This window comes from Mandrillus leucophaeus, unplaced genomic scaffold (assembly GCF_000951045.1).
Source record: "Mandrillus leucophaeus isolate KB7577 unplaced genomic scaffold, Mleu.le_1.0 Scaffold158, whole genome shotgun sequence".
Classification (NCBI taxonomy): Eukaryota; Metazoa; Chordata; class Mammalia; order Primates; family Cercopithecidae; genus Mandrillus; species Mandrillus leucophaeus.
This window is the reverse complement of record NW_012101565.1, coordinates 1603475-1621310: the sequence shown is the minus strand read 5'-3', so window position 1 is coordinate 1621310 and position 17836 is coordinate 1603475. Positions and strand designations below refer to the sequence as shown.

The following is a 17836-nucleotide window of genomic DNA, read 5'->3' as shown; positions in this document are numbered from 1 at the left end:
CGCCCCGGGTCCCTCTGGACTCCTCGCCTCCCTCCGCAGGGGGCGAGCCGGGTGCCCGCGGCCTAAACCTGCTGATACGCAAAAACGGCCGGACGGTGAATCTGGGCGGCAAGACGTCGGTGACCGTGTACCCTGGGGTAAGGGCCATGGCCTGTCCTGTCCCTCTCCTCTCCCGGCCCCATCCCACAGACGGGGAACAGTTGCAGACATGACCAGAGGCCGAGTTTAATCTGGCCCCCAAAGGAAAGGGGGCGCGTACCAGGCCTCTGTGGTCCCTGGGGGTGGGTGATGGATGCTGCCCTGTGGGGAGGGGACTGCGCAGGTGACAGGGAGGGGCCACAACTGCGCTGAGCCCGTACCCCCCCCAACAGGATGTGTTCTGTCTCCACACGCCCGGCGGCGGTGGCTATGGGGACCCGGAGGACCCCGCCCCACCGCCGGGGTCACCCCCGCAAGCACTGGCCTTTCCCGAGCACGGCAGCGTCTATGAGTACCGCCGTGCCCAGGAGGCTGTGTGAAGGTCCTGCAATAAAGATGCCTTAAGTCACCCGGTTCTGGGGACGCAGCTACGGCGCCTAGTTCGTGCTCCGAGTCCTGTCTGTGCGCGCCGGCTGCACGTCTGTCATCTGTGCCTGCCTTAGGAGGACACCCAGACTCGGAGCTGCAGGTTCACTACCAGGTGGTCCGTGAGCCCCGCCAGGGCGGTACTGAACGTCACCTGCTCCACTTCCTGGGGGCGGGAATCAGGTTGAGGGTCGTCCCAGCGCCGCAGGCCCAGCCACCCGGGCCCTGGCACTCACTGGGCTCAGCAGGCCCCCAGGAACTCCGCAGTACGTGATGTAGTCCAGGTGCTGACCCCTCCAGGGCTTAGCTCGGTGGCTTCTGCCGGGAGGGCCGGCCAGGTAGAGGTAGCGCCCTTTCTCCTGCTCCAGGGTCCTGGAAGGGGGCGGTGTCACCAAGGCCAGGGCCCCTTTGCGCGCTTCAGGCGGGCAGTGCCTACCTCCAGGTCGCCACTCACCGCCTCAGCATCTCGGGGGAGGAGGCCACGGAGTGGTGGAGCACGGAGCTGCGCAGTGCGGTCCCTGGGGGATCTGGGGGAGGGAGGCATCAGCCAGAGCCTCGGCCGACAGCGCTCCCCAGGTCCACTCTGGTACCCTCCCCCCAAGCACGATACCCAGGGCCCAGGGCTGCTCTTGGCGCGTGCCCATCCGGCGGGGGTCCTGGAAGCGGCAGAAGAGCTTGTGCTACTGCTGCAGCGCAGAGAGAGGCTGGAGCGTGGTGGGCGGGGCCGGGCCTCCTGGCTCCGCCCCTGCCTCCCTGCCCTCCCCTCCTGCGGGACCTTTCGAGCAGTTATCGAAGTTTAGGTCGCCCAGGAGCACGCGTAAAGCCACGACCCCTCCACTTTGTTCGCTTTCGGCCTCAAACTTCTCGGCTCAGTCCAGCAGCAGCGTCAGCTGTTTGCTGCGCAAGGGCCCGTCCTCTGCGCGGGGAAGGGGGGTGGGGTGGGCTCGGCTCCAGATTCGGACCCGCATCTTGGACAGTCAGCTCCCGGCTCCCCAGTTCCTGATCTGTGAGCCCGACAGGCACCTCTCAGGAATTCCCATGCCTGGGGCAGTGAACATAGGGCGGGAGGTGGGGGCGGGGTGCAGGCAAATGTAGGGATCAGTAGCCGCCACGGAGAGGCGGGACCTGTTCTGAGGACCCACCCGCAGGGCTCACCAGCCAGTGCTTGCAAGTGCGTGCAGTGCAGGAATCCCACGATGTGGCGCCCGTCCAGGCTGCCCAGCTGCGCCTGCAACACCACGGACGGCCCCAGCTTCCCTCGCCTTCTTGGCCGAACCCCGCCCCCTCTGTGCTCTGGGCGGGGTAGGCCAGTACCTGTGTGGACAGTAGTCCCTTGGAGGCCAGCGTGTCCTCGCCACGCGCGTGGGGGAAGCAACGGAAGGTGGCGCACAGCAGCGGGTAGCGCGAGGCCAGCAGCCCGCTGTCCAGTAGCTTGAGGTGCGGCCCGGTCTGTAGGCCAAGTGTGCCCACATCGTACAGCACCGGGCCCAGGTTGGGCGTCAGGCGATTCACCAAGTGACGAGCTGCGCGCAAATCGAATACCTCCTGCAGGCACACAACGTCCAGACCCATGGGCAGCGAGGCCACCAGCGTCCCACGCGGCGCCCTGGGTCACAGCTGGCTGCAGTCCGTAGCCCTATAGAGCGCGGCGCCAATGGCCTCAGCCGGTCGCTGGCTGTGCGGCAGGTTGCTGAAGCGCGACAGCCTGTCCAGGAGCAGGCACAGATTGGCCATGAGGAAGATGAAGCAGCGCCCGGGTTCCGCAGGCGGGCGCCAGAGCGTGGGCGGCGCCCAGCACAGCGGAGGGGGGCGGTAGCAGAAGGGGCGGCGCCAAACCTGCAGCGCCAGCCAGAGTGGCAGGCGGGTCAGCGCCAAGGGCAGGCCGACCACCACCAGCAGCAGCAGCGCCACGACGCCGCTCGCCGCCCTTCTCAGCCACCCCAGGCTGATCGGGCTCGCCGTTGGTGCACAGCAGCCCAGCAGCTGGTCCAGGGCCCAGTAGGCCGGGGAGAGCAGCTCGTGGGCCAAGCCGTGGAGGGCGTGCAAAGCCGGGTGCGGGAAGGGCGAGGGCCGCAGGGCGTCAGTCGCCCGGGGCCAGTTGGGCGGGGATTGCATGGTACACCTAACTCTTCGGCCGCGGGGCGCCGGGGAGACTCATTGGCTTCCAGAGGACAAGCTGACTCGTCGGTGTATCAGCGCGAGCTGCGGGGGAGTCACAGGGGTGAAGGCCGCGTGGCACAGCGTGTGCGCAAAGCCGGTGAGGTGCTGACCCAGCGAGCCTGGCGGAGGCGCGGGCGTAGGCAGAGGGGCGCTTCAGAAAGAAAACCCAAAAGGGACCTGATCTCAAATCCCCACCCTGGATCCTCCTTGCCCCGCCCTATACACCCGCGAAGGTCACACAGGGAACCTGTGAGGTCCGCCCAACGCAAGCGGGATCGGGATGCAGCCTGCGGCAAGTGGAGGACTACCGTTCTTGAGTGCGGGCTGCGCAGGGCTGGTGAGGAGCAAACAGTGTGCTCTGCCCCCCGGCTCCCCTGTACCCGCCCCCACGCAGGGCAGCATGGAATAAGTCGCCCACTCTGGCTGCCCAGACGGCAGAATCCACCCCACCCGCCGGGCGCGGTGGCTCAAGCCTGTAATCCCAGCACTTTGGGAGGCCGAGACGGGCGGATCACAAGGTCAGGAGATCGAGACCATCCTGGTTAACACGATGAAACCCCGTCTCTACTAAAAAATACAAAAAACTAGCCCGGCGAGGTGGCAGGCGCCTGTAGTCCCAGCTACACGGGAGGCTGAGGCCGGAGAATGGCGTAAACCCGGGAGGCGGAGCTTGCAGTGAGCTGAGATCCACTGCACTCCAGCCTGGGCGACAGAGCTAGACTCCGTCTCAAAAAAAAAAAAAAAAAAAGAATCCACCCACCCGCTAGGCGTCTCTCTGCGGCCCAGTGGTGTCGGGCGCCTGAGTTCAAAGACCTGACACCTGAGGAGGGATGGACTCCCGCCTAGCACCCCACAAAGTCCCCCAAAAGGCCAGCCCGCGGTGGTGATGGCCCTGTGGCCCTACCCCATGGAGCTTCCAATCTAAGGAGAGGGACTGTTGGTTCTGCCCTGCGCGTAGCTCTGCTGCTGCACCCGAGCCAGACAGAAGCGTTTCCCCATTCTCCCCATTCGTGGAGCGCTCTGGCATATCCTCAGGAGCTCCCAGAACAGGATGGCCGGTAGCTCCCAGGCTCTGCTCGCCTCCCACCTTTCTAATTGGGCCTGTGAACCAGCACACACTCTCCCGGTCAGCTGGGTACAAGCGTCTCTTAAATAGCCCTGGGAGTTGGCAGGGAGGTGGGGAGGCTTCTGGCAGAGCTCTTCCCTGCCCTTCCCAGGGACGAAGAGGCTGGATGGCTGGCTGGATTCCCTGGAGGCCTGGGAGTGGGGAGGGCAGAGGCGGGAAGCTCAGCAGCCCAGGCATCCTCGGAGGGCCTGGCACACCCTGCATACCCGCTCCTTCCCTGGACTCCTTGCTGGTTGCTGAAAGATTCCCATTGGAACTCAGACCTTGTGGGTCCACTGTTGCCTCGTGCTATCCTCTATGTCTGGCTGGCAAGCACTGGTGCCCCAGGACCCTCCTCAGTTGGAGTTTTGATCTCCCTCCCATTGCAGCCAGCCTCCTTGCCTTCCTGCCTGCAGACTTGCTCCTGTCTCACCCTGTGGTGTGGGCCCCTCTGCGCTTTCCTACACTGCGCTTCTCCCCTCCCATGTCTTCCTCCCCAGGGACTTCCCATCCTGGCCGGCTCCCTCAGCTTCCTGCACTCTCCACAAGCCCTTCCCAGCACCCCATCTGCCCTTAGTGCACTGTGGGAGGCCCCTGGCCTGCCCCCAAATCCTGCTTGTGCTCCTCAGCTCCTGCAGCAGGTGGCGTCTGCCCTTGCCAGCTCTGAATCCCTCTCAAAGTCTCCAGGACCTGTGGGATGGCCTTGGGTGTCTTGGGAAGGGGCCGCCACTTCGCTGGGCTGCCCCATCCCCAGGTTGGGGTGAGGATGCTTTCTCCTGGCTCTTCTCCCTTGAATGTCCTCTTGTCCTCAAGGCCTGGAAGACTGCCCCCCTCCACCCCTCACCCAGCCCCGGCCTAGTATGGAGGCAGGGATCCCACACCCACATCCTTGTCTCCTCCCACCTCTGCCAGCTCCGTGCCCCTCACCACTGCAGCAGGCACAGAGCCGCAGCCCTTCCCTCCCCGCTCCACCCCTTCCTGGTTCCTACCCTTCCCCATCCAGGTCCCAGGAGCTCCCATTGCTCTCAGTGCCATGGGAGGGGAGCCTGGGGGCCTTCAGACCAACCCCTTGCAGACCACTGCTGAGCCTTGGCCTCTCGGGCTCTCGCAGAGGGTCCAGGATGGGCATTGACCTCCAGGGCAGGCAGGGCTGAAGGGGCACGGTGCAGGGGCCTGGTGAGCCACCTCAGAGGAGGCAGCACCACCCAGGAGTGCTGGCACAGGCCCAGCGACCAGCGTCTGTGGGAAGCTTTAATGGCTGTGCAGAAGACTGTGGGGTTGAGTGAGCCTGGACCTCCCAGCTCCAGCATCACCAGATGAACATGGGCTTGCCGTCGTCGTGCGCCAGCTGGTTGAGGCAGGAGAGCAGCAGCAGCGCATCGGTGAGCATGCTAGGGTGCACGGTCTCCACTAGCACGCGCTGCAGGAAGTCCACAGTGTAGGTGCCGCCCTCAGACGCCGCCAGCTCCGGGCGCTCTCGCAGGATGCCATAGGCGTTCACCAGCTGTTCGGTCAGCGCAGGGTGCACCCGCCCGTTGTAGCCCAGACTCTGCAGCCTGTTCATGATGCTCACGTAACGCTGTGTGAGCATCTGGCACAGCTCCTCGTCCAGCTTGTGGTCACTGGGGTTCAGGGAGGCCTGCGGGGAGAGCGGCCATCAGGGACCCTCCTTTGCCACACCTCCACACACAGGCAGGTAAGGGGAAGACCGAGGGGCACGTGAGGCTGCGAGACGGCCAGGATCCGAGGGGTGTGCGGTGGGGAGGTTCTGCGAGGGACCTCAAGGGTTTAGGACAGGAAAGCCCAGTGGGCAGAGCCAGACAGAGAGGTCTTCAAGGCCTGATCCGGGCTGGGCAGGTGGCTCCCAAAGCTCCCCAGTGGGGCCTCATCCACAGGGTGAAAGAGGATGCCCCAACCCTGTCATCTGCTCCACCCACCACCAGGGATTGCAGTTGGGCTGAGGCCTCCAGGGACTGAGGACAGGGGCCGTGGCTAGGCATCTGGAGGCGCACAGGGTCCCCTGACCCAGGGGTCTGGGGTCTTTCCCAGGCCTCCTCCTGGCTCCCTGCTCTGCTCCCTCTCAGCGTCTGAAGGCCCCCCCTTCCTTACCCTGGCCTCCATCCTCAACACCCTCTAGCCTGCACACCCCCTAGGGAACTCCCTTTCTTCCCCCAGCACTGAACTGACAACCCCAGCCAAGTGTTGGCCCCAGCACTGAGGGGCCTGTCTCCTTCACCTGCCTCCTCCTGGGCCTGAAAACCAGCACATCTGGGTCAGTTTCCACTCACTTCCTCATGCCCTGTGTCCTCCCACCAGCCAGGCAGTGACTGGGTCCCACCCTAAGGCCTGTAATCATGAAGGCAGCCCCTCCCACCCCGCCTGCCACTGCCCCCTGGATGTGTGACCTGGGCAGTTGTGGAAAGCCCAGTGCCCTGCTCAATGCTCTGTTGGCACCATCCTGAAATTCTAAGTTTTGAATTATTTTCATTTTGCACTGGGCCCTGCCAATTTTGCAGCCTGTCTCAGGTGCAGCTGCCCCCACCTCCAGGCTTGGCCCTGCCCACTCTCTGCACAGGCCCACAGAGCCACGGGTCTGAAGTGGAGTTGGGTGGGCTAGCCCCTGCCTGAGCTCCTCGTATAGTTTCCACTGCTCCAACACTTGGGGGAGGGCCACCCTCCAGTGTCCCCCAATCTGTCCCTGCACCTCTCTTCCAGCTACGTCCTACTGTGTCCCAGATGCCTGACGTGGTGGTCCCCAACCTCCTGGGAACACTCTTGCCCAGACAAGCTGTTCAGGCACCACCCCTTGGGGAAGGCTCCCAGGCTGGTCGTCGTGTGTGCAGGGTACCAGGCTTGGGGCTGGACTTAGGACTGGGCCCAGTTAATGTGACGCCAACCTCTGCTAAGTGCTCCCAGAGCCTGCGCTCAGCACCCCTGTTGCCTGGGACGTGCCTGGGATGCGCCCGTCTCTCCCCAGCGGGAGGTTCTTGGCCCCTGAGCCTTCTAGGCAAATGAGCAATATGCACAGCTGTGGGAGCAGGAAGACACCATTGAGATTCAGCACAGGAGTAAGGGCCCGCGGACAGCCATGCTTAACGGCTGCTTCTGCACCACCCTGGGCCTGAGCCTCAGTTTTGCTGCTGGGATGTGAAGGAAATCGTGGTGCCACCTGCAGGAGTGTTCTGAGGGTTACAGGCAGCGGCCCCGGTGAGCACTGAGCACCAGGTCACGCGGGGGCCCCCACCCCGGGGAATGGCAGTGCCCTCACATCTCACAGTGCAGCGAGTTGTGTCTTGTTGTTGTTTTGAGACGGAGTCTTGCTCTGTCGCCCAGGGTGGAGTGCAGTGGTTCGATCTCGGCTCGCTGCAACCTCCGCCTCCCGGGTTCAAGGGATTCTTCTGCCTCAGCCTCCTAAGTAGCTGGGATTACAGGCGCATGCCACCACGCCCGGCTAATGTTTTAGTATTTTTAGTAGAGACGGGGTTTCATCACGTTGGCCAGGCTGGTCTCAAACTTCTGACTTCAGGTGATCTGCCTGCCTCGGCTTCCTACAGTGCTGGGATGACAGGCGTGAGCCACCACGCCTGGCTGAGGTGTGTCAGTTGTGTCTTATAAATATCACCCTGTCTTAAAAATATTCCTTCAAGGCCAGGCATGGTGGCTTACACCTGGCCACAGCTCAAGCCTCAGTTTGGGAGGCTGAGGCAAGAGAATTGCTTGAACTTGGGAGACGGAGGTTGCAGTGAGCCAAGGTTGGGCCTCTGCACTCTAGCCTGGGTGACAGAGCAAGACTCTGTCTCAAAAAAAAAAAAAAAAATTTAAGGCTGGGCTCATGCCTGTAATCCCAGCACTTTGGGAGGCAGAGGCAGGCGGATCACTTGAGGCAGGGAGTTTGAGACCAGCCTGGCCAACACGGCAAAACCCCATCTCTACCAAAAAAATACACAAAAATTAGCCAAGTATGGTGGCGGGTGCCTGTAATCCCAGCTACTTGAGAGGCTGAGGCAGGAGAATTGCTTGAACCCAGGAGGTGGAGGCTGCAGAGAGCTGAGATGTACCACTGCACTCCAGCCTGGGTGACAGGATCAAGACTCTGTCTCAAAAATAAATAAATAAATAAATATTTTTTTAAAATAAACAAATTAGCCAGGTGTGTTGGTGCACGCCTGTAGTCCCAGTTAGCAGGGAGGCTAAGATGGGAGGGCCACTTGAGTGAACCATGGTTATGCCACTGCACTCCAGCCTGGGCGACAGAGTGAGACCCCATCTTAAAAAAAGGTTGCGGCCGGGCGCGGTGGCTCAAGCCTGTAATCCCAGCACTTTGGAAGGCTGAGACAGGCGGATGACGAGGTCAGGAGATCGAGACCATCCTGGCTAACACGGTGAAACCCCGTCTCTACTAAAAAGTACAAAAAAACTAGCCGGGCGAGGTGGCGGGTGCCTGTAGTCCCAGCTACTTGAGAGGCTGAGGCAGGAGAATGGCGTGAACCCGGGAGGTGGAGCTTGCAGTGAGCCGAGATCATGCCGCTGCCCTCCAGCCTGGGCGACAGAGCGAGACTCCATCTCAAAAAAAAAAAAAAGTTGCAGTAGGGAAAGGCTGTGAAGAAGTCCTCTCGCACGCAGGCCTGTAACAGGATTTATCACAAAAACTTCCTCAAGAGTGCAGGATTCCAAGACACTGCTTGCTCAAGGCCACTCGCTTAACAGTGGCCTTCACCAATGAACAAAGCCACTGCAGTGAGCTTCTGTGACTTCTAAACTTGGTTTCAAGGCAGCTTACATGGACGTCTCTGTCTTTAAAAGCTTCCCTTTTGGGGCCAGGCGCGGTGGCTCATGCCTGTAATCCCAGCACTTTGGGAGGCTGAGGCGGGCGGATCACCTGAGGTCGGGAGTTTGAGACCAGCCTGGCCAACATGGAGAAAACCTGTCTCTACTAAAACTACAAAAGAGTTAGCCGGGCGTGGTGGTGCGTGCCTGTAATCCCAACTACTTGGGAGGCTGAGGCAGGAGAATTGCTTGAACCTGGGAGGCAGAGGTTGTAGTGATCCAAGATCGCACCATTACGCTGCAGTCTGGGCGACAAGAGCGAAGCACCATCTCAAACAACAACAACAACAACAAAACAACAAAATATATATATATGTATGTTAGCTGGGCGTGGTAGTGTAAACCTGTGGTCACCAGCTACTTGGGAGGCTTGAACCCTCAGGAGTTCATGCTTGCAGTGAGCTAGGATCACGCCACTGTTCTTCAGCCTGGGCTGTCTTGAAAGAAGAGGCTGGGGCAGCGGAATCGTTTGAACTGAGAGGCAGAGGTTGCAGTGAGCTGGGTACATACACTATTGTGTACTCTTTTTTTTTTTCAGGTGGAGTCTTGGTTTGTTGCCCAGGCTAGAGTGTAATGGCGCAATCTCAGCTCACCCTGGGCAGGTGACAGAGCGAGAGTCCATCTGAAAACAAAAAACACGAACAAACAAAAACCTCCACACACAAAACTAACCAAAGGATACTTTAACCAGAGGCAAAGCTCAAACCTGGACCCACGCGGCTCACAGTAGCTCCTGCTCAGGCTACACAGAGGCCTGCAATCCACAGATAATCACAGCTGGAGAGAAAAAGCGGCCGGGAGTGCGGCTGGGCTGTTTTCTCAAGAGAAGCCTGAGTGGTAAGTAGCAATGCAGCTGCCCTCCCTGCCCGGCAGGCGCACACCCCCAATCCAGCTTCCCCGTGCCTTCTACAGCCTGCCACACGCATGGCACAGACGCACACTCGGGCGTGTTGGCAAAGCATCATTCTCCACATGTGTCCACAGAGGAGGCCATCCTGGTGGCAAAGGGCAAGAGCCGCCCGACCTTGCTGAAACCCCCCACCTCGCCTTCCTCCGAGGAGACCTTGGGCTCCCACTGCCAGATGCCCCAACACCCGCCGGCCGCTGGCACTGAGCAGTCAGCTTCCTCTATCCCAGGGACTCCTCAGGTCATGGCATGTTTGGCCTGGCCAGAATGCAGGGTCCCCACAGCCCCTCATGGGCCAGCCTGCCCCCTGTCCCTGCAGGCCCCTGGCCACACACCTGGATGATCTTCTCCGGGATGTTGGAGACAGTGAAGCCATAGAGCCGCACGCGCTCTGGGAAGATGCTGGACAGGATCCTTCGGTCCAGCTGGAAGGCGATCTCACCCACCAGCCTCTCCCAGGCCAGCTGCTTCGACTCTGGGGACACAGGGTCTCATCAGCCCAGGTGAGAGGGTGAGAGGGACTGGGGTCAGCAGCCCAGGCAGGCGGCAGGGAGAGGGCCTGGGGGCCCGACCCGCATGGAGCCCGCAGTGTCACTGACCTCGGGCGCTCTCGGGGAACTTGCTCGTCTTGCGGTGGGCCAGCTTCCGTTCCACCTCCATCATGCTCTTCCTTGATGGTTCTGTGGCGCGTGGACCCCGAGAGTCATTGACTGAAGCCGGGGAGGATGATGTACGAGGTGGGGAGTGGGGGTTGTGTGGAGGAGAGTGGGGGGTAGGCAGGTTCCGGGTTGGGGAATTGTGCATTCGGGAAGGGGGATGGGGGGCACCCTGGGCAATGTGGGTGGTGCTTGAGGGGGTGTAGCTGGTGGCAACCTGGGGGGTGAGGGCGGGGGCAGAGGCAAGGACAGTGACTGTGGGGGAGGTAGTGGGGGAGCTGGGGACAGATGCAGGGACCACTTGTTCCTGGGTGGCACTGGGCTGAGTCTGTGTGTCTGAAGTGTTGAAGGAGAAGGCTGTCTCGGGAGCAGGTGTGCCCATGGCTCCGATGGGGGTGGAGGTCTGGAGGGGTGTGCCTGCAAACGCCGTGCTGAGAGGCTCTGGGTCCTGGGTCGACCGGGGGGGCTCAGTGGAGAGTGGGACTAGTGATGTGGAGGGGACAGAAATGAAAGGAGGGGTATTAGAGTGAGGTGGGAGGGCTCTGCCCCGCCCACTCTGCCACCCACCACCCAGCACACCCGTTACCTTTGGTGGTGGCAGCAGGTACCATGCAAGCTGGGGAGTGGGGCCCAGAGGGGCCTCTGCGGAGGGGCTCAGCCAGCCGCAGCCTTGGGGCCTCTGGCAGGACCTGGTTGCCCATGGGGTTGGCCAGCAGGTTCTGAGAGACCCCTAGTGGGGTGGCAGTGGAGCTGAGGAGGGGGCTGCTCAGAGAGACGGCCACCGTGCCCGTCACGGGGGCTATCAGGGGGCTGCTCTGGGACACGGCCACAGGGCCTGCCAGGGGGCTGCTGGGAGTCAGGGGGCCAGTGGAGGGCAGGCCCAGGGAACTGGCCAGTGTGCCCGTTGGGGGCCCCGCCACGGGGCTGGTCAGGAAGCCGGTGAGGGGGCTGCTCTGTGACAGGGGTGCTGGGCCGGACAGCAGCGTGCTGAGGGTGCCTGTCAGGGGGCTCATGAGTGAGCCCGGCATGGTGCTGGGCTGCAAGCTGGTTAGCATCTCGGCCAGGGGTGTCAAGGCCATGATCCCCACTTCTTCCAGGACTGGTTCATTTGCCACTGCTGGGGACGGGGGCAGGAAGACACCTGGGAACACAGAGAAAGCACTGAGGCTCTAGGGGAGCCCCTCCAGACCAAGGGGAGGGTGGTCGCAGGCTCTCCCTCTGTGGTAGGGCCTGGCCACGGTGCCCATCTGTCCCCGATGAGCTGACTGTTCTGACCTGGCCTCTCCAAGCCTCACTTCTTAGGCAGGCCAGGGTGGTGGCCTCTCTGCCTCTGTGGGGAGTCTGTGCCTGCTCAGAGGAGCCTGGGAGTGGTTCCCCAAGGCCTCATCTCCAGCCCTGATTTTTGTGTCAGTTCTCCCAGGCTCACTTCTCGGACCACTTGCCCACTGCCCCCAGCCAGGGGGACGTCCCGCTGCCCTTTCCTCAACCGTGCCCACCCCTTGCCCAGCAGAGGGTCTCCAAGCAGCTGGACTCTCAGGTCACTAAGTTGGCCCCTCTGTTTTTCGGTGGAGAGAAGAGGGCCCAGGCCTCCTGACCACTATCTTTGTGATGGGGAATAAGCCCCACCAGGTGGGGGCTCCTCAGGGGGTCAGTGCTGCAATGGGCAGAGCCTCACGTGGCCCAGCACCCATGCATGGTCCCTGCCCTGTGGAGCTTGCTGTGGCCTGAACAGGGATGCAGGTCAGAGCTGGTCACACACCCCGGTCCCAGACATTGCTTTATGCGCTCTTCCTGCCCCCGGAGCCTGCTCTCCCTGGTCCTGGAGCAGTGCTCCTTTTACTGGCCACTGTTTCGGGGAGAAGCCCCCAGTCCCCTGGGGGTGCAGCTGCTGGCAGGAGTGGTGGGAGTGCAGAGAAGGTTTTTGTGAGTATGCAATTTCATTGAAAACTTCCACTTTTGTTGTTATAAAAGCAGTACATGCTTATTATAGACAAAGAATGGAAATACAGAAAAAAAGATGAAAAACCACAGATAGTTCCATCATCCCACGGTTAGTCTCTATTGAGGAGCCGCGTGTTGCCTTGGAGACCTTCTCCACCGTGTGTATATAGATCAGGAGTTGGCAAGCATTCTCTGTGGAGGTCCAGAGGTAAATACTTCCACCTTTGCCAGCTGTATGGTCCCTGTTGCAACCGCTCAAGCCTGCCATTGCCTTGAGAAGGCAGCCACAGGCAACCCGGAGGTGAATGAGGGAGGATGTATGGCAATAAACCTTCATAGATGAACACTACATTTTGGATTTCATGTGTCACGTAATAGTAGTTTTATTTTAACCATTTAAAAATGTATAATTCAATCACTTGAGCCCAGGAGTTCCAGACCGGCCTGCTCAACATGGAGAGACCCTGTCTCTACAAAAAATACAAAAATTAGCCAGGTGTGGTGGCATGAACCTGTAGTCCCAGCTACTTGGGAGGCTGAGGTGGGAGGATCATTTGAGCCCAGGAGGTTGAGGCTGCAGTGAGCCATGATTGCACCATGATCGCACCACTGAACTCCAACCTGGGCGGCAGAGTGAGACCCCCATCTCAATATAATCATTTTAAAAAAGTAAAATTCATTTTTTTTTGTTTTTTGTTTTTTGTTTTTTTTTGAGATGGAGTCTGGCTCTGTTGCCCAGGCTGGAGTGCAGTGGCATAGTTTCGGCTCACTGCAACCTCCGCCTCCCGGGTTCAAGCGATTCTCCTGCCCCAGCCTCCCGAGTAGCTGGGACTACAGGTGCATGCCACCACGCCGAGCTAATTTTTGTGTTTTTTGTAGAGACGGGTTTCACCATGTTGGCCAGGATGATCTCGATCTCTTGACCTCGTGATCTGCCTGCCTCGGCCTCCCAAAGTGCTGGGATTATAGGCATGAGCCACCGCGCCCAGCCGTAAAATTCATTCTTTTTTTTTTTTTTTTTGAGACGGAGTCTCGCTCTGTCGCCCAGGCTGGACTGCAGTGGCGTGATCTTGGCTCACTGCAAGCTCTACCTCCTGGGTTTACGCCATTCTCCTGCCTCAGCCTCCCGAGTAGCTGGGACTACAGGTGTCTGCCACCTCGCCCGGCTAATTTTTTTTCTCTTTGTATTTTTTAGTAGAGACGGGGTTTCACTGTGTTAGCCAGGATGGTCTCAATCTCCTGACCTCGTGATCCGCCTGTCTCGGCCTCCCAAAGTGCTGGGATTACAGGCTTGAGTTACCGCGCCCGGCCGTAAAATTCATTCTTAACAGGTTGTGTGCAAAGGTAGTAGTGGCATAGATCACATGCCCTTTTGTACCTTGCCTCTTTTCACGGGACCCACACTACGGCAGCTCCGGCATCGTGATTCTTTGAGAATGACACTATTGTAGCTGCAGAGGCCTCATCTTACGGACATGCTATTTTTTTACTGAGCCTATCCCAATGGTTGGGCGTTTAAATTGATTCCTGTGTTCCCTGATGACAAAAACCCTATTATGTAAGTCTTTATGATTGATTATTTTTTCCTGAAAATAGACATTTTAGAGGCTTCCTCGAAAGAGTTCTAATGTTCCCCAGGAAGTCTCTGGGTGCACTACCTCTATCTCTTCTGTTGCTAATCCTCTGTGATGTGTGGTGAGATGTTCTGCCACTTTATTTGCCTTTTGAATTCTAAGTTCTGGGCCAGGTGTGGTGGTTCATGCCTGTAATCCTAGCACTTTGGGAGGCCAAGATGGGCGGATCGCTTGAGCTCAGGAGTTTGAGACCAGCCTGGGCAACATGGTGAAACTCCGTCTCTACAAAAAATCCAAAAATTAGCCGGGTATGGTGGCATATGCCTGTAGTCCCAGCTACTTGGGAGGCTGAGGTGGGAGGATCACCTGATCCCAGGAGGTCAGGGCTGTGGCGAGCCGTGATCGTGCTACTGCACTTCAGTCTGTGAGATCCTGTCTCATAAAAACCGAAAAACTTCTAAGTTCCGTTTTCCAAACAAATAAATCAAAATTGCACAATCCAATCAACTGCTCTTTTACTTATGTATTTATTTTTATTTTTAGAGATGGGAATCTAATTCTGTGGCCCAAGCTGGTCTCAAACTCCTCCAGCAATCCTCCTGCCTCAGCTTCCTAAAGCGATGGGATTATAGTTGTCAGTCACCACTCCCAGCCTGGTCTTTTATGATTTCTTGTTTTGACTTTTTAGAAAGTTTTGTTTTAGGACCCAGGAGACAATAAAGCTTATGGGCCAAAGGCAAGCAGTTCATGCAGAGGACAGACTTGAAGGAGAGGGAGCACAGGGTGGGGCAGATGGAGGGATGGGCTGCATGTGTTGAGGTGGAGGATGGAGCTCAGAGTGGGGCTGTCTGTCCTGCTTGGCCTCCATTTCCTTAGGAGAGCCCAGGGTCTGGGCGATGTGGGAAAGGACCACTTTGGGGCAACATGTCCAGGATGGCCGGGGAGGGGCAGTCAGGGGCCACTGTCTCTGCACGGCCAGGGCAGCCTAAGGAGCACCAGTGGTCCCAATGTTTGAAGCAGCCAGGTCAGGCGAGAAGACAGGACAAATGCTTCCTCTTGTCGCCTGCTCTGGGAAGATGACCGCTGTGGAGGGACCAGCTGGTCAGGGCTGAGAGGGAGCACAGCACTGGACAGGCCATGGCCTCATCCCCAGAGGGAAATGACCCAGTGTTTTTCGACCAAGTTGGATTCCAGGCAGACCATCACATAGCACACAGAAGGTAACCAAAGGAGCAATCCACAGAAAGTCTAACACCAAAATGTATAAAGCAGAAACGGGGACTCCCAGGAGGTGCTGGAGTGGCCGCTTTGTCAAGGTCCAGGACAGAAGGAACACGGCGCAGGCACAGATGGTGGAATTACAAAGCCAGTCTACTGTCTCTACTATCTAATGTGCCGCTGCACACTGAGAGGGTGGTGTGGCTGCTGTGAGCTGGATGCTATTGGTACCCTCTGCCCCTCACCCAAATACAGTAAGTGCTACCCACTTTCTTCACATGCTGCCCTCATCCTGCCAGGAACAAGGACTCCAGGGAAGGCCAAGTACAAATCAGAGACAGAAGCATGTGGACAGAGTTGATGAGGGAAGGGCAGGCGGGCCTGGGGAGGAGAGCCTGTGAGAGCAGAGGGTAGATGCCAGGCCTCAGAAAGACCCATCCTGTTTGTCTGTTAATGGCAAAACCTGGCACAACTGGCCGGGAGCGGTGGCTCACGCCTGTAATCCCAGCACTTTGGGAGGCCGAGACAGGCGGATCACGAGGTCAGGAGATCGAGACCATCCTGGTTAACATGGTGAAACCCCGTCTCTACTAAAAATACAAAAATTAGCTGGGCGTGGTGGCGGGTGCCTGTAGTCCCAGCTACTCAGGAGGCTGAGGCAGGAGAATGGCGTGAACCCGGGAGGCGGAGGTTGCAGTGAGCCGAGATTGTGGCATTGCACTCTAGCCTGGTGACAGAGCGAGGCTCCATCTAAAAATAAATAAATAAATAAATAAATAAAAGCTGAGAGTTGCATTCTCCACTCTGAAAAAGAGGTGGGTAAATACTCCCCATGTGTCTGGTGATGTCCTTTAAGGGGTGTATGTGAATATCAAGTTAATTTTTTTCTTCATATCTTCTTGTACTTTCCAAAATCTTCACAATATGAGTGTGTATTTTAAAAAACACACTTTATGAAGAAAAGTGTTTTCTAAAAAAAAAAAAAAAGTACATTTCTGCCTGGTTTTGTCTTGAGACCAGGAGGGGCCACAGCCCTGCTCACACTTAGCAAACAAAGCTAGGCCCTTACGGGCAAGGCTGGTTCAGGGGTAGCCCACCCTCACATGGAGAGGGATCTGTGCTTCCTTCCCAGGCTGTGCCATGGAGGCCCCTGCGTGCCCAGTCCTCTTTGTGGCACCTTTGGCTTCCCTGTCCTCCAGCACTCACTCTACAAAGTGCGCCTCCCCAGGAGACCTCCTGCCTTCCCTGGCCAATGCTGGGCCTTTGTGGTCAACTGGGCAGAGCCCTGTAAATAGGCCAACTGCAGAGGAGGGACAGGGAGAACTCAGATTGATAGAAGTAAAGGTTAGGTTCTGAAAAATAAGGGATTTTCAAATCCAAATGACCTGGCTGCATCCCACCAGCACAAATGCAACCTCAGCTCTTTCAGGTAGAGCAGAGTGCCCATAGGACCACCTCCCCGTCAGGATTCCTTGTCCTCTCCTTCCTTTTCAGATGGGATTTGCTTGCCAGTGCTGAATAGTGATGTGGCCGCCTCTCCCAGGGCCCTGTGCCTCTGCTGGTGGTGATACCCAACATATTTCAGCATGGACTGAGAAAATCCAATGTTAGCATAAAACCAAAGCCCAGGTGAGGCACTGAAGAGGCAAAGTCACTGAGGCCAGTGCATGCCACCCACACCAGTCCGCAGGGCCCATCACATCTGCTTTCACTGCCCATGAGTAAGGATGTGTGTGCTGCGTTTGTCTTTCCCTTTGGACTCAAACTAGTCAGACAGGTAGCAACTGAAAATGGAGGATTAGAGAGCTCCACAATTTCAGCCCTCCACCAAAGCTATGGTTAAGCTGGCAAAAATGATCAGAGTAAACTTTTTTGGGGTCTCCAGAATCTAATAAAAATCTTACAATAACTAGGGGAATGCTTAATGAAGAAGCTATTAAATTTTGGGAAGAAAACATCGACATTTTAACTTTTCTTTCTTTCTTTCTTTTTTTTTTTTTTGTGAGATGGAGTCTCACTCTTGTTGCCCAGGCTGGAGTGCAACAGCACTATCTTGGCTCACTGCAACCTCTGCCTCCTGAGTTCAAGTGATTCTCCAGTCCCAGCCTCCCAAATAGCTGGAATTACAGGTGTGTGCCACCATGCCCAGCTAACTTTCTTATATTTTTAGTAGAGATGGAGTTTCACCATGTTGGCCAGGCTGATTGCTCTTGTTAATATCAAACAAAATAGACTTTAAATCAAAACTTGTTACAAAAGGCAAAGAAGAACATTACATATTAATAAAAGGTTCAGTACAATAAAATGTAACAATATTAACATTCATGCACTTAATAACGGATCTGCAAAATGTATAAAGGAGAAATTGATAGAATCAAAGTCAGAAATAGACAGTTCTACAATAATATTTGGAGACCCCACTTTCGGTAGTGGATAGAACTAGACAGAAGATCAGTAAGGAAATAGAGAACTCAAACCTTTCTATAAACCAACTAGCCCCAATGGACATATACAAAACATTTCCATCCAACAACAGTAGAATATACATTCTTCTCAAGTGCACATGAAACATTCTCCAGGATGGATCACAAAAAAAGGTCTCAATATGTTTTAAAATATTGAAATCATATAAAGTATCTTCTCTGACCTTAAGAATGAGACTAAAAATCAATAACAGATGGAAATCTGTAAAATTCACAACTGTGGAAATTAAACAACACACTTTATTTTTATTTTTATTTTTATTTGAGACGGAGTTTTGCTCTTGTTGCCCAGGCTGGAGTGCAACGGTGTGCTCTCAGCTCACTGCAACCTCCACCTCCCAGGTTCAAGCGATTCTCCTGCCTCAGCCTCCTGAGTAGCTGGGATTACAGGCATGCACCAC

General features: G+C 57.3%; 3 protein-coding genes across 4 annotated transcripts in view; 1 reads left to right on the top strand and 2 right to left on the bottom strand.

Moving 5' to 3' along the window:
• The window catches only part of OPLAH (5-oxoprolinase (ATP-hydrolysing)), a 12892-nt gene extending 12314 nt beyond the window's left edge, over positions 1-578 (top strand). Inside the window, exons 24-25 of the mRNA XM_011975743.1 lie at positions 2-137; positions 372-578. Of these exons, the coding sequence (XP_011831133.1) occupies positions 2-137; positions 372-518 (283 nt within the window). The 3' untranslated portion in view covers positions 519-578. The remainder of the gene's footprint in view (position 1; positions 138-371) is intronic.
• A 59-nt stretch (positions 579-637) lies between these two features.
• LOC105536357 (sphingomyelin phosphodiesterase 3) lies at positions 638-2679 on the bottom strand. Its single transcript, XM_011975742.1, is given in 7 exon segments — positions 638-730; positions 801-936; positions 1019-1082; positions 1175-1244; positions 1308-1480; positions 1720-1792; positions 1879-2679. Coding segments are annotated over 7 exon segments (1410 nt in total).
• Positions 2680-4980: 2301 nt separating this feature from the next.
• SPATC1 (spermatogenesis and centriole associated 1) overlaps positions 4981-17836 on the bottom strand; it is a 37273-nt gene continuing 24417 nt past the window's right edge. The window contains exons 2-5 of one of the 2 annotated variants that reach the window (XM_011975677.1): positions 10806-11360; positions 10163-10702; positions 9899-10038; positions 4981-5468 (exon numbers count right to left, since the gene is read on the bottom strand). In XM_011975677.1, coding sequence (XP_011831067.1) covers positions 5139-5468; positions 9899-10038; positions 10163-10702; positions 10806-11360 — 1565 coding nt within the window. In that variant the 3' untranslated portion in view covers positions 4981-5138. The remainder of the gene's footprint in view (positions 5469-9898; positions 10039-10162; positions 10703-10805; positions 11361-17836) is intronic. The other variant, XM_011975678.1, reaches the window with a different exon arrangement.